Source organism: Mustelus asterias, chromosome 10 (genome assembly GCF_964213995.1).
Source record: "Mustelus asterias chromosome 10, sMusAst1.hap1.1, whole genome shotgun sequence".
Classification (NCBI taxonomy): Eukaryota; Metazoa; Chordata; class Chondrichthyes; order Carcharhiniformes; family Triakidae; genus Mustelus; species Mustelus asterias.
In genome coordinates, this window is record NC_135810.1 from 106426719 (window position 1) to 106443030 (window position 16312).

Below are 16312 nucleotides of genomic sequence, written 5' to 3' on the forward strand. Positions count from 1 at the left end.
GAGTATGGCGACTAGGGGAATTTCACAGTAACTTCATTGCAGTGTTAATGTAAGCCTTACTTGTGGCTAACAAATAAACTTTAAAAAAGAACATTAGCTCTGTTCTCTCTCCACAGATGCTGTCAGACCTGCTGAGATTTTCCAGCATTTTCTGTTTTGGTACTACTTTAAACTTAATCTTATACTATTTTTGTGGCCACAGAACCTGAAATGGCAAAGAAACTGTTGCTCATAGATCTCGACTGCGGGGTGGATGATGCCCAGGCATTAATGATGGCTCTTGCAGCTCCTAATGTACAGATCCTGGGCATAACATGTACTCATGGAAACACAAAAATTGAAAACGTGTGCAGAAATGTACTCCGGGTGCTAAAGATTTGTCAGAGGACAGAGGTATGTGATGAAAATTATGGATAAAGATACAGAGTTCTTTGTACATTACAGGTATTACGAAGGGAAATAGATCATCATATTGGTCCAATCTAATGTCTCCTTAATGTCTGATTATAGTTCAATTATGTATGTGAATTTCTAATGTTCGGGTCCTGGGTCAGAGCCCCAAGGTATGTTATGAAGCCAGACTAGACCCCAATAATTTTTCTATTTGGCATAAATGTGAGGAAAGGATGCTTTGCTCCAGGAGTAATTCCACTGACAAATTAAGAATCTTTTATCAAAACAAGCTTTATTCATAACAGTTTGAATATAAATTGGAGCAGTTTAACTCTTAACAGTTGAATAACCTTAAAACATGAAAAGAAGCAACTCTAATTTCTAACTTATCGTTATTTCAGTTCCAATTAAGCAACAGTCTTCCCAAAGTCTTAAACCCATTTGAAATATAGTTAGCAAATCCAGGCATACTTACTATAAATAAGTGAAAGTCCTGAAGCTGTCAGAGAGACTTTGCAGAGAGAGCGAGTGCGAGCGAGAGAACACGAGCGAGAGAACGCGAGCGAGAGAACGCGAGCAAGAGAGCGCGAGCGAGAGAACGCGAGCGAGAGAACGTGAGTGAGCAACTTCTGTCTTTAAACAGCTCAAGCCACCAACTCTAAATGAAAAAGAAATTGTTTACATATCTAGCGCCTCCCATTAATCATTACCACATGACCATATGACCCTGTATACCTAAACTCGCCTTCCATTACTTTAATTAAAAAAAACCTCAGGATCCTTTCTCATTTCTAAACAAAACCCCATTAACCTTCTGTTAAATAAACACTACGGGGCGATTCTCCCCAAAATATTCGAAGTGTCGAATTTGCATAAAAACTGGAGTAAATTACGCTGGTTTTTTCAGCGGGAGATTCAAAACGAATCTCCCACACTCTGTGCACTGCAGAATGCACTAGCATAAATCAATTCAAAAAGCTGTGGGCGGGGCCTATTCTCACTGGAGAGGCCGGCAGCATAGCGCTGAATGGGCCACTGCGCATGCGCCGATCTGTCAATGCTGAGATCGGCGCATGTGCAGTGGCCCCTGTCCGCCGGCCATTTGACCTCCACAGCCCAAGTGCTGGTCCCACGAACATCCCGGGCCAACATCGATATCCAGCTCCCTCACCCCGCAACCCCAATCTCCAGATCCCCCCCACCCCATCCCGCAGTCCCGAACCCCCCAGCAGGCTGACCTCCCTCCCCGTTGCTCAGTCCTGATCGCTGGACCCCCTCCCTCTGTCACCCAGTCCAATTGCAGAGTGGCAGCGGATCCCCCTCTCAACCCCACTGATTGGCCCCAGAGGCCCCACCCCTATTAGGCCTTTCCTCCTTGGCACTGCCCTATGCTCGGTGAGCAGTGCCAGGGTGCCCTCTGGGCATTGACACTTTGCCCCTTGGGCCCAGGCTGGAATCTCTCCCCAATGCCCCCCGGCACCCAACACTGTGGGAGGGGGCCTCGATTGCTCCCCCTTCACTCCAGCGGGGTCAGGCCGCCAGGTCCCTGCAAGTGGGGAACTATACTAAACTCCACTGGAGTGGTGGGAGGTGGCGTGGGGAGGAGTGGGCCCGGAGATATCTGTTCCAGGCCTGCTGATGAGATTTAAACATATTGAAATTCTAATTTAAATAAATTATGCCGCTCCACACTGATTTCTCTGCTAGAGTCTCCTGGCTACAAAAGCAGCACAGCGGGATGAAGAAGCGCCCCCTAAATTGCTAAAGTTAGTGAAGTTAGTGATTATTCTACTTTCCAGAATCTGCTGCATTCTCGCCAGACATACTTTTTGTACAAAAGGAAAACTGAACTTTAAAACATTTGTCTTGAAAAATAAATTATATAAATAGCACAGTATCATCACACTACCCACATGACTTGTTTCTTTAAAAAATTCCAGGTTCAGACTGAGCTGCATTACAGTATTTGTAAAATGTATTTTTCTTTTACATATTTTTGTCTGGTCTGATGTTTAGAATTAAAGATTCAGTAAAATAGAGTAAGATTTTCTTTGCTCACTTTGTGTAACAACATAAATGCACTCAAAGAAAAATGGTGTCAAAATACCTGACCGTAGGAAGGCAGAACATGTGCAGACTTCATAATGGGAATAGGGGAGGAGAGGTGAAAGGGTCATAATTTGATGTAGAACCATGTTCTGAGAGTCAAAACCTCTGGTGAGACCAGTGTTTCTTGTGCTCGCCACCTCCCATTGTGACTTCACCAAAAGATGCAGGACTGGTGAGATAATGCGCCCCATTAAAAATCTCAATATTCCTGTCGTTCCTGTGACCAACATAAAGAATGCCTGCATAATGTGGAAGATGGGGTCCAATATACATTTATCACCACCAGTTAATCACTGGGTGAATGACTGTCTTTAAGAGGGGTACTGCAGGAGAAAGGTAGAAAGGAGATTTCTTTCTATGGTCTTTTTCCTCCTCTCACCCTAAAGAGCAGCAAGGATTTGGAAAGGCCAATAGCCTGTCAATGTGGAAGTATATATATATCCATCTATTTTATGAAAGTGACTTTGTACTTGGAATTTGAGATAAGGTCAGCACTGGGCAAGCCTGGTGACCAGAAATTCTGTCCAATGGCACGGCCCCGACAGAGCGCACCCATTGGATGAAACTTTAGTCTCCTGGCTGTGGGTTTGAAGGCAACATCTGGTTTATACGCCATTTACCCACCAGCCCAACCTCTCTCCTTTTTTACGGGGTTATGGTGGAGGCATCTTTGGTCCTATTGAAGCTCTTTGTAGCCAATTTGTGGCTAGTTAAAATATCACAGCCCACCGCTGCTGCAATATTATCCATGGTAGGGGAAGGCCCATGTCAGGTAGGGTTTTAGAGGTTAGTATTGGGAGGAGCTGGGGGTGGACCTTCTTTGGGGCTCACCTGTGTCCAGAGTCATCACCCACAAATTAATACTCCCCCTTTAGCATTCTCTCCAATGGCTTTCAACCCTAGATCCTACCTCTTCTCTCATCTCCAGCTTCTCTTCCACCCACCACCATCCCCCCCTCCCCCCACCCCTCCCAGAACTGGACCTGTCAGCTAGGCTCTACTGATACCACAGGCTTAACTGAATCCAGCATCCATAGCCTTCTCTTCTTCAGGGACTGCCCATAGTCCAGCTGCGACCATTACAGGCAGGACTTACACTGCAGATGAAGGCAGAACTCTTGACCTTAGGCAATTAATGCCCAGTAAAGCATAAGATGCCTGTGGAGCAGCTGGGATTGGTGGATATAGATTCCCCATCGATACTTCAGGTGCAAGGGTGAGAAAACCTGCCATCTGAAAAATTCTGCCCCCTGTATTTACAGAATGTTATTACACATAACAATCATTGCAGTTCATACCCCCATTAGAGCTATTAATCGTTTTCCTTATAATTGCAGATTCCTGTGTTCCGAGGTGCAGGTTACTCTCTCCTTGGAGAACAGCTAAATGCTGATCATTACCATGGAAAGGATGGTCTGGGTGATGCTCCAGACCCGAGTGCTCCAGGGTTGGAACACATACAAGCCGAACATGCAGTGAATGCCTTAATAAGAATAGCCACTGAAAAAGCTGATCAGGTGAGATGTTAGGGTGACAGGAAATAAAATTCTTGTAATCAGTGGAATAGAGGAACAAGAGTAGGTCATTCAGCCCCTGAAACCTGTTCCACCATTCAATTATATCATGGTTGATAGGTATCTTACCATCTAACTGTTTTGGTTCTGTAATCCTTCATTCCCTTAGCTAGCACTGGTGGGGAGGCAGTAGTGGTTACATCACTGGACTGGTAATCTGGAAACTCAAGTTAATGGTCTGGGGACAAGAGTTCAATTCCCACCATTAAATTCAATTAATAATCTGGAATTGAAAAACTAGTCTTGGTAATGGTCACCATGACAACTCTCGCTGATTGTTGTAAAATCCGCTCTGGTTCACTAATGTCCTTTAGTGAAGAAAATCTGACGTCCTTATTTGGTTTGATCTACATGCAACTCCAGACCCACAGCAATGTAGATGACTCTTAATTGCTTTCTGAAGTGATCTAGCATGCCACTTCACTCAAAGGGAAATTAGGAATGGACAACAAATGCTAGCCTTGCCATTGGTATACACATCCAATTCAAGATTTAAAAAAAACATTTACCATCTCAGTTTTGAAGTTTTCAATTGATCTAGATACAACAGCTTTTCCACAAAGATATCTCCAGATTATCGCTACACTTTGTGTAAAGATGTGCTTTCTGACAACACCAGTGAACAACTAATTTTAATGGTTTTCACTGCTTTATTTCCTCACTAAAGGAACACATTTCTCTATATTTACTCTGTCAATTCCTTTAGCTGGCAGTTTACATTTATTCTGACATAACAAACATCTCCCTTAACATAAACGCAAATACTGCAGATGCTGGAATCTGAAACAAAAACAGAAAAATTCAGCTCTGACAAAGGGTCATCTAGACTCGAAACATTGGTTCTACTCTCTCTCCACAGATGCTGTCAGATTTTCCAGCATTTTTCTGTTTTTATCTCCCTTAACAAGCTGGGAGGACCAGATGGGCTACATTGCCATTCACATCTAGCTGTTATTGGATTGGCTGTTAATGAGGCCTATACCTTTTGCAGACATGGCTGGTGATGTCAGAGTTTTACACAAATTTGCATCTAGATGGGCTGAAAAATGGCAAATGGAATTTAACGCAGACAAGTGTGAGATATTGCACTTTGGAAGGACAAATCAAAGTAGAACGTACAGGGTAAATGGTAGGACTCTGAAGAGTGCAGTTGAACAGAGGGATCTGGGAATACAGGTACAGAATTCCCTAAAAGTGACGTCACAGGTGGATAGGGTCGTAAAGAGTGCCTTTGGTACATTGGCCTTTATAAATCGGAGTATCGAGTATAAAAGTTGGAGTGTTATGGTAAGGTTATATAAGGCATTGGTGAGGCCGAATTTGGAGTATTGTGTACAGTTTTGGTCACCTAGTTACAGGAAGGATGTAAATAAGATTGAAAGAGTGCAGAGAAGGTTCACAAGGATGTTGCCGGGACTTGAGGAGCTGAGTTACAGAGAGAGATTGAATAGGTTGGGACTTTATTCCCTGGAGCGTAGAAGACTGAGGGGAGATTTGATAGAGGTGTATAAGATTTTGATGGGTATAGATAGAGTGAATGCAAGCAGGCTTTTTCCGCTGAGGCTAGGGGAGAAAAAAACCAGAGGGCATGGGTTAAGGGTGAAAGGAGAAAAGTTTAAAGGGAATATTAGGGGGGGCTTCTTCACGCAGAGAGTGGTGGGAGTGTGGAATGAGCTGCCGGATAAAGTGGTAAATGCGGGGTCACTTTTAACATTTAAGAAAAACTTGGACGGGTTCATGGATGAGAGGGGTGTGGAGGGATATGGTCCAAGTGCAGGTCAGTGGGACTAGGCATAAAATGGTTCGGCACAGACAAGAAGGGCCAAAAGGCCTGTTTCTGAGCTGTAATTTTCTATGGTTCTAGTGAAGTGACAAGGACAGCACTAGCCTGTTTAGTTGGAACAAGCATATTTGAACATCAGTCTGGAATTTGAACAAAGCTGAATCTAAGCTTAATTCTTAGTATTGCTGAAATAAGTCAAAGCTTTTCATCTTACACTCATCAGGATACAAGATTACCAATGTCAGTAGAAACGACACAGCTGTCACTTTCAGCCCTGAAAAGAGCCCAGATTGTTCTCCCTGGAAAGTTGGAGGCTGAGGGGCAACCTGATAGAAATTATGAGGGGCATAGATAAGGTGAACAGTTGGAAGCTCTGTTTCCAGGGCAGAAATGACAATTACAAAGGTTGAACTTGTGCTCCCAAGGGGAGAAAGGTACAGTAGAGATGTGCGGGGGGAAGATTTTTCTTTTACACAGAGGGTGGTAGGGACACGGAATGCACTGCCAAGTGAAGTGGTTGAGACAGAAACTTTAGCGACATTTCAAACTTATCTGGATAGACACATGAACAGGTGGGAACTAGGGGGATACACGCTCTAGATAGGATAGATAAGAGTCTAGATAGGGTCTCTAGATAGGGTCTTGATAGGACAACACGATTGGCGCAGGCTTGGTGGGTTGAAGGGCCTGTTCCTGTGCTGTACAGTTCTTTGTTCAGTCTACCTCAGATTACCCTGGAAGGGCAAGGTATCTCAAAAGCCTGAGCGACAGGCATAGCTAGCTGTTTCATGCTGCTACTATGCAGTAGCAATACAAGTGGTATTCGCCACTAATGGGAAGCTGTCATCAAGCGAAAAGACATTCTGCCTATCACACAAAATGAGTAATGTAGTATGTGAATTTCAATGCCAGTGTGACGCTAGGTACGTAGGGCATAGATCCCAAAGACCAGTGGATAATATCAACCAGCATGTCCTTTTTGCTGTTCACAGCAGGCAAAGTATAGACCATACCCAACCAGCCTGTGCTTGCAAAATGTATAAGTGTGCAACATTAGATGTGATTCCACAATTGGAAAACATTCGTTAAATAATCCTCAGTGTGCTAAAAATTACACTGACAACGAATTTAAAATTGCCAGTCAGGTTCATGGTGTGGCACATTTGTGTATACTGGAACCAACATATAGTAATACACAGGGCGCTGTTCTTTGCAGATAGTAAGAACGTGTAAGATCAGAGTCCAGCTGCCTGGTTTAAATTTCAAATAAAGCTTGGCAGTTAACTCTCAGTCACAATCAACTGGTGCATTCTCCATGGCATTGCCTCCACTCCAGGGGAGGCAACGGCCAGCGGTATTATAGCTAGACGATTAATCCAGAAACTCAGCAAATGTTCTGAGGACCCAGAATAAATTTGTTTCCCCTGAAATTGGTATTCTTGTGATTGTCCTGATGAGTGCAAGATGAAAGGCTTTGATAAAATGTCTTTTTTCAGCAGTAGTCAAGTTCTGTACTACCAAAATTAATTCTTAGTATATGTGCATGTACAAAACTGAAAAAGAATGAAAATAGCATGTTATATTTTACAGTTGTACAAGACTACTGTAACTTTACAATCTCTCAGTCACTGAGTTAAGAATTTGTTTATTACCCTACAGGTTTCTCTTGTGGCTACTGGCCCGCTGACCAATGTTGCCCTGGCATTTAAAATGGATCCCACCTTTCCATCAAAGTTAAAACATCTGTACATCATGGGAGGAAACATGGAAAGTATGTTAGATACCTTGGTTGCATCATTCTATCTGACTCAGAGGGTTTCAGACATGATCCTAACCCAGCCCTCATCTCATATATGTATTTTCAACGATAAACAAGTGGTGTGAGATTTTTTTCGCTGCTCTGTCTTCCCCAAAGTGCCTGCCTGGCAGGCATAAGCTAAAAGGAGCATGGATAAAAACAGATAGCTTTCTGCTCTTTCTGGCTGAGCAGCCCATTATGTGCCAAGTGTCGACCAGTCAGTCAGAAAATCCTGAAAATGGTATTCTGATATTCTCTGAAACTTATCTCACCATGTACAAATGATCCGGGCCGGGCGTGCGCATGGAGGGGGGGGCAACCTACTCTTGAGTGCTGCTGGGGCTGATGATCCCCATGAATCTGTTGAATAAGTAATTTAAATTATCAATTAATTGTGTACTTAACCCAAGATTCTAGTTTTCAGAGCCAGTGCACTGGTTTTCTGAACAGCGTGGAATTCACCAGGGTCAACAAGGTGAGAATACAGCAAAAGAAAACCATTGATAAATGAAACTGACAGGCTTGGAGGCGTTTAAACAGTGAAACTGCATAACTATTGGCCAGGCAATATCCACAACACTTGTTCTGAGAGCCTGATTTTTCCACTTACAACTTATTTCCAACTTTTTGGAAGTTATATTACCTATCTCATATGTGACTCACCTTAATCTGAGTTTCCCTGCTGTCAGCCTTCACTGCAGCGTGAGGGCAGCGAATTCAGCTCAACCTTGGACCTCTGATGAGAAACCGAGGAGCAGTACCAGTTGTTTTCTTCACTGCTATATGTCACTCCATAGGACAGAAAGGGTGGTCACAGAAAGCTAGCTGCATAGAGGGAATGTCACCAGAGGATATACAGGCAGTATCTCAGCTCGCTCGACATGTCTGAGAGCTAGTGACTCCTGAAGCTCAGGCTATCACAGCAAGTCATTGCTGACATCTGTTGCCTCCTGATTCAAGGCCTTTTCATTCTGAATCAGGTGAGTATGCACCTGCCAGTAGCCATTTAGGTATCTATCTGGTTCTCTGCCTCTCCTTGGAATTGTGCGCATTCTTCGCCAAAGAGGAAATCAGAGCTGTGTATGAAAAAATGGATTGTGTGGAGGGGAGGCCATGACAATAGTTGTGAAGGCTGACAATCCTGGTGAGGGATGAGTGCAGAATGTTAATAAGATGAGGGCGAATATGAATATCTACTGTTCAGTTGAGGATGTGAAGAGGTTCCTGGAAATAGAGGAATAAGGGGAGCTGCAAGAGCAGCTGGTAAGAGGAGTACAGTACAGGAGAATGCTGGGATGATCAGTATGGGGTTTGGCACCGGAAAGTGGGATACAATTCACCTTTCCTGCACTCACTAAATTTCTTTGGTGCTACATCCTGATTTGAGGAACTATACTTCCGTTGCTCACTTCCTCAACCTGGCTTCGGAGTTCCTGGGTCCTGCAGGATGGATGTCCCATCTCTGTGAACTGCTGGTCAATCAAGGGCTGAGAGCTCTTCAGTACCAGCTGTGTTTCCAGGCATTTCCAATATTTTATATCTGGTAAAGAGAAACTTTAAAAGCAATGACAAAAAATGTCCTTATTTAATGTTAATGATTTTTCTCCAAAGTTGCACACAGCAGTGTCCTGGAGATTGACTTTCAATTGCTGACTCCAGAGTAATCCTGGAGGGTTAGCAACCCTAAGTGTGCATTCCTCTTGCCCATCCTGTCACTGGTAACATTATCACAAGCAGCTTGACTTCCTTACTTTTATGCACATTGAGTCACTTTACGCTTCATCTGTTTGTATGATAGCATGAACCAAGTACCCCAACAAGCTATTCAAGTCTTTGCACTTGCATTTTAATCTCCAAAGGTAGACTAAGAACATACTTGGTGAAAACAGGCTCAAACCAAATCAATATGTCACTTTCTTTCAAAGCCATTTGTTTCAATCATTAGAAATGGTCTTTTATTAAGAACACAAAATAATGACACATCTTTTAAGGTCGTGGTGGAATTAATTTCATTTGTACGTTTATCTTTTTCAGGCAGAGGGAATGTGACAATGTGTTCTGAGTTTAACTTTGCAGCTGATCCTGAAGCAGCTTATATTGTCCTGAATCATTTTGCGTGTCCAATCTATATCGCCACTTGGGAATATTGTCTTCGTCATGCTCTGCCATGGGTAAGGTGTAGAAAATATATTTTAAACACAAAGTCAAGACTGGTGAGTGCATGTACACTTCTTCTGCACATGTGGATTATGTTAGTTAACTGGAGATTTTAAAAAAATTAAATTGTAAGGATATAATTTTAAAACTGAAGATTATTGATGGGTTTTTAAATAATAGGCTAGAAATTGCCATTGATTGTATTAGCAGGCATACACAATGCACTCAAACATTTCTTTGCTTTACTTGATTTGATTTATTATTGTCACATGGTATTAGGATACGGTGAAAAGTATTTTTTCTTGCGCGCTATGCAGACAAAACATACCGTTCACAACGTACATAGGGGAGAAGGAGAGGATGCAGAATATATTGTTACAGTCATAGCTAGGGTGTAGAGAAAGAACATAAGAACATAAGAAATAGGAGCAGGAGTAGGCCATCTGGCCCTTCGAGCCTGCCCCGCCATTCAACAAGATCATGGCTGATCTGAAGCAAATCAGTTCCACTTACCCGCCTGCTCCCCATAACCCCTAATTCCCTTATCGATCAGAAAACTATCTACCCGTGATTTAAACATATTCAACGAGGAAGCCTCCACCACTTCAATGGGCAGAGAATTCCAGAGATTCACTACCTTCTGAGAGAAGAAGTTCCCCCTCAACTCTGTTCTGAACCGGCCCCCACTTATTTTGAGGCTGTGCCCTCTAGTTCTGGTTTCCCTTCTAAGTGGAAAGAATCTCTCCACCTCTACCCTATCCAGCCCCTTCATTATCTCATATGTCTCTATAAGATCACCCCTCATCCTTCTAAACTCCAACGAGTACAGACCCAATCTGTTTAATCTCTCCTCATAAGCTACACCCCTCATCTCCGGTATCAACCTGGTGAACCTTCTCTGCACTCCCTCCAAGGCCAATATATCCTTTCGCAAATAAGGGGACCAAAACTGCACACAGTACTCCAGTTGCGGCCTCACCAGTGCCTTGTACAGTTGCAGCAAGACCTCCCTGCTTTTATATTCTATCCCCCTCGCGATAAAGGCCAACATTCCATTCGCCTTCTTGATCACCTGCTGCACCTGCAGACTGAGTTTTTGCGATTCGTGCACAAGGACCCCCAGGTCCCTCTGCACAGTCGCACGATGTAATTTTTCTCCATTTAAATAATATTCCAATTTACTATTATTTCTTCCAAAGTGGATAACCTCACATTTGCTAACGTTATATTCCATCTGCCAGATCCTCGCCCACTCGCTCAGCCTATCCAAATCTCTCTGCACACTTTCCGCGTCCTCCAAGCAATTCGCTTTCCCACTCACCTTCGTGTCATCAGCAAACTTGAAAACCCTACATTCAGTCCCCTCCTCCAGATCATCTATGTAAATGGTAAACAATTGAGGCCCCAGCACCGATCCCTGCGGCACGCCACTGGTCACCAACTGCCAACCAGAAAAGCACCCATTTATCCCAACTCTCTGCTTCCTGTTAGATAGCCAATCCCCAATCCACGCCAACACCTTACCCCTAACTCCGTGTACCCCAATCTTCTACAGCAACCTTTTGTGAGGCGCCTTATCGAACGCCTTCTGGAAATCTAAAAACACTACATCCACCGGTTCCCCTCTGTCAACCGCACTAGTGACATCTTCATCAAAGTCCAGTAGATTCGTCAAACATGACTTTCCCTTCATGAATCCATGCTGCGTCTGCTTGATCGAACCATTCTTATTCAGGTGCTCTGTTATTTCCTCTTTAATAATGGACTCTAGCATCTTCCCAACTACGGACGTTAAGCTAACCGGCCTGTAGTTACCCGCCTTTTGTCTACTTCCTTTTTTAAACAGCGGCGTAACAGTAGCTGTTTTCCAGTCAGCCGGCACTACCCCAGAGTCCAGCGAATTTTGATAAATTACTATTAACGCATCTGCTATTACCTCAGCCATTTCTTTCAGTACCCTGGGATGCATTCCATCCGGGCCCGGGGACTTGTCTACCTTCAGTCCTATTAGTCTACCAAGCACCACCTCCTTAGTAACAGTAATTGTATTAAGGACCTCCCCTCCCACCAACTCTCGATCTCTAATATTCGGCAAACTATTTGTGTCTTCCACCGTGAAGACCGACACAAAGAACTTATTTAAAGTCTCAGCCATTTCCTCGTTTTCCACTATTAAATCCCCCCTCTTATCTTCCAAGGGTCCAACATTCACTCTAGCCACTCTATTCCTTTTTATATACTTGTAAAAACTTTTACTATCATTTTTTATATTTTGAGCTAGTTTAGTTTCATAATCTATCTTTCCTTTCTTAATCACTTTCTTAGTCGTTCTTTGTTTTTCTTTAAAGCTTTCCCAATCCACTAATTCTCCACTATTTTTGGCCACTCTGTACGCATCTGATTTTATTTTAATACTCTCCTTTATTTCCTTCGTTATCCACGTCCGGTTATCCTTTTTCTTACAGTCCTTCTTTATCACCGGAATATATTTTTGCTGAGTACTTAAAAAAATCTCCTTAAAAATCCTCCACTGTTCCTCAGCTGTCCTACCTACCAGTCTGCTCGCCCAGTCTACATTAGCCAATTCCACCCTCATCCTATCGTACTCCCCTCTGTTCAAGCAGAGGACACTGGTTTGGGACCCTACTTTCTCACCCTCCATCTGTATCAGAAATTCCACCATATTATGATCACTCATCCCAAGAGGATCCTTCACAAGAAGATCCTTAATCCTACCTGTCTCATTGCACAGAACCAGATCCAAGATAGCTCGCTCTCTCGTAGGTTCTGTAACATACTGTTCAATGAAACAATCCCGACAGCATTCCAAGAACTCTTCCTCAAGCCCTCCACGTCCAATTTGAGTCGACCAATCAATATGTAGGTTAAAATCCCCCATGATTATTGCCGTTCCACTTTTGCATGCATCCATTATTTGCTTGTTTATAGCCCTCCCCACCTCTAAGTTATTATTTGGGGGCCTATAGACCACGCCTACCAGTGTCTTTCTCCCCCTACTATTCCTCATCTCCACCCACAAAGATCAGCTTAATGTATGGCAGGTCCATTCAAAGGTCTGATGGCAATAGGGAAGAAGCTGTTTTTGGGTCGGTTGGTACGTGGTCTCAGACTTTTGTATATTTTTCCCGACGGAAGAAGATGGGAGAGAGTATGTCCAGGATGTATGGGGTCCTTGATTATGCTGGCTGCTTTTCCGAGGCAGCGGGAAACTTAGGGAAATCAATGGATGGGAGGCTGGTTTGCGTGGTTAGACTGGGCTACGTTCATATTAATGGAGGCATAACCCATGGAAAAGAAATGAGTGTGGAACTAGCACATGAAAGACTATCCTAAGAACATGGTAATCATTTGTGCAGTATCAGCAACAGCAGTTCACACCAGAAACGAAACTGATTCAAAACATGAGGTGGATATAAAGTGAAAACAAGACTGTGCTGTGGAGGTTTAAAAATAGACTGGTTTCTTCTGCTGGCTACTGTTTACCTGCCTGCTGTAAAAAGCCAAAAATAATGTAAAGCTTCCATACAAAATCTGTTTATGGAAGTATGCTGTTAGAGGAATTAAAGTGACTTGCTGGTTTTGGATATGAATTTTGCTGTATCCTAACAGGAAGATGAGAGGAGATTTGTGACCAGTCACTGCCACTCTTAGCACCATTTTCACCCTGCTTTACAGCTATAGGTTGGGTTGTGGGAGGTCCAGTGACCAGCTTGTTGATTACCTCAATTCCTGCTCCTGGCTGAGGTGAAAGTAGAAGTACTTCCCTAATGACCATTGGTGTCTTAGGTCTCTTACCGAGATCCAGCCTCCTCTTCCTCCCTCTGCAGATTACCTCCCGTCTTTGCTACTTGTCTTCCATTTCCAAATCATGCTGTGGCCCAAATGGTTCTGCAACTATAGTCCCCATAGTGGAACAAACTTGCTGCTAAGAAGTTAAATGATCCTCTGACCTCCTTGTTAAGGCCCAGCACCACATCCTTGAAAATTCAAAAGGTTTGCATAAGACCTTCAATGACACAGCAAGTCAATAGCACTCACATGGCCCTCAGCTTTTTAAATAACCCTGAAATAAGTTGATGAAGGGAGGGTATGTAGTTGGAATTACTCAAGAGATGATGTTAACTTGATGTGTGCAGTCCAAAATGACAGTCAGCTTTAGAGACACTAATTGATGGCATCATCCACCCATTTTGTAAGCTTTAAGCATTCATGCCAATGATCTGAGTCAGGATGTGCCATGCACGTTGCATTTGGCAGAGACCAGAAGCATTCTGCTTGACACTTTCTGCATTCAGATCATTTTCTGCGTTTTAGCTGCACTAACTGGCCGAATTCCACTACCGCTGTCTCCATTTCCCTTCTTAGAACCATTGAATGATACAGCATAGGAGGAGGCCATTCAACCCATCATTCTTGTCTTTGATAATTCAAGATTATTAAATTAATCCTTGTCCTTTTCCGCTTAACTTTGTAACTTTCTCCCTTCAAGTATTTTTCATTATAAGTTACAAGTTGCTGAATCATTTCATAAATGTAAAGGACTAGTTAGCCATTTCTGATTTTAATTATCTTGGTTATAATGATTGAAATGAACCCACTACTTGCCAGTATAATATTACAGATCTGTAATGCCCATATCAATAGTGTTTGGCTTCTTCTTTGTTGCCCTATAAGCTAATGTACAATTCACCTAGTAATTGCAAAGAAAAACTTATAAATGATGAGGTTCGTGTGTTAAAAAAGATTTTAACCCTTGACAACCTATTTTATTGTTTTGATCTGAACGGAATGATTGGGTGACATGGAAGTTCTGCAAAGTTGATAGCCTTTCATTGTGTCCATTACAGGAGTTTTTTAAGGAATGGGTAAATCAAGACACTGAGAAAGCTTGCTTTATGAAGAAGATAGCTGCACACACTGAAAGATTTTCCAAAGGCAGGCAAGGCAACAAAGAGATGTATTTTGGACCTGGCTTCCTGTGCTGCGATTCTTTTGCAATGGCAGCTGCTATTGATCAGAGTGCTGTCACTGAATATATACGATATGGAGTAAGCGTGGAATTACAGGGATCAGCGACCAGAGGGATGATGATCGTGGATACACTTAACCAACTGAAGAAACAAAATGAAGCTTTTATTATGACAAAATGTGATATTGAGAAGATTAAACAGCTCATGATGTCTGCTTTGAAATAACAGGCTTCATAGAAAGTTGAACATAAGCATCCATCAATTTCTTGTGCATGTGTGTGGAGTGTTGGTAGTAAATTTCTTATTAATATTTTTGCTCGAATGCTTATTTCATTTCTTTACTCTTTCCTGCTTTCTTCTAATTTTCTCCTGAAGGTAGAATCAGATTCAGTGGGCCCCAGGTGTCCTCTTTTATTTTGTCCTCGATTTTAATTCTTCATGTATGAATACAGATGTTGAGCATTAGCAGACTCCTGCTCATGGTGGCAGCAAATCTGTTCCCACATACTTCCAATTTTTGTAAGTGCACTCCAGCAAGATTTGTGACTGGATAGTCACAAAGAGCAGAACGCAGCTTGGTTGACTTTCTCTTACTTCCTGAAGACAATTGTAATACTTATACTGCAAGATGAATCATTTCAGCTCAGACTAACATTGTGACATGCTACCTTTACCAATTGGCTCAGTGAGTAGAGGTAAAGTGTAGCAAAACAACACAACTTATATTTAAATAACATCTTTAATACATTAATACATCCTATGGTACTTCACAAGAGCATAAAATATATAAAATTGACACTGAGTGTAAGAAGGATATATTAGGACAGATGACCAAAAGATTGGCCAAAGAGATAGGTTTATCAGAATGTCTTACCTACACAACTCCAGGATATATGGGTTGAGCTTTCAAACAAGAATGGCATTTTAAGAGTATAATGAAGTTACAGATTATGATTTTATGCTGCTCCATTCAGAGCCAACTAGTGGGATTGTGATCTATCGCAAGCGGCATTTGGTAATATCTATTTAAGAAAGCACAGAATTATAAATTAAACTCCTACAATCCCTGATTCAGGCAGCATTTGGAAAGCTATGGGTTAACTGGCACAGTCAACATGGATATCATGAAAGTAAGTCATATTTGATAAAGATTGTATAGCAGATGTTGCACACGTGGATTTAAGTTTCTCATAAGATGTTTGTATGAAAAAACAGGGGTTGGGTCTAAGAATAACCATGGAATCATAGGTGGAAGGTTAGATTCCAAGAGGAAAATGTTGCTTATAAAAAAGTTAACCACATGGATCCATTTGCATCCATTTTTGTTCTCAAGGTTACATTAGGTGACATGGAGAAAACAATCTATTCATTCTTATCCAGCGAATCGCCTGCAATGGCTTCTCTTCTGACTCTTGCAACGGTGCCTCTGGCACACTGCAAAGATCTATCCTTGGCTCCCTTCTGTTTCTCACCTACATGCTGCACCTTGGCAACAACATTGAAAAAC

The 16312-nt window shown here is 42.5% G+C and overlaps 1 protein-coding gene across 1 annotated transcript; it reads left to right on the plus strand.

Annotated features, from left to right (window-relative positions):
- Nucleotides 1-210: 210 nt before the first annotated feature.
- On the plus strand, nt 211-15030 carry LOC144500097 (nucleoside hydrolase-like). The gene is made up of 5 exons (XM_078222873.1): nt 211-393; nt 3840-4019; nt 7519-7630; nt 9692-9828; nt 14683-15030. Exons 1-5 carry the CDS (start codon nt 211-213, stop codon nt 15028-15030), a joined length of 960 nt encoding a protein of 319 aa, XP_078078999.1.
- The last annotated feature ends 1282 nt before the right edge of the window (nt 15031-16312 follow it).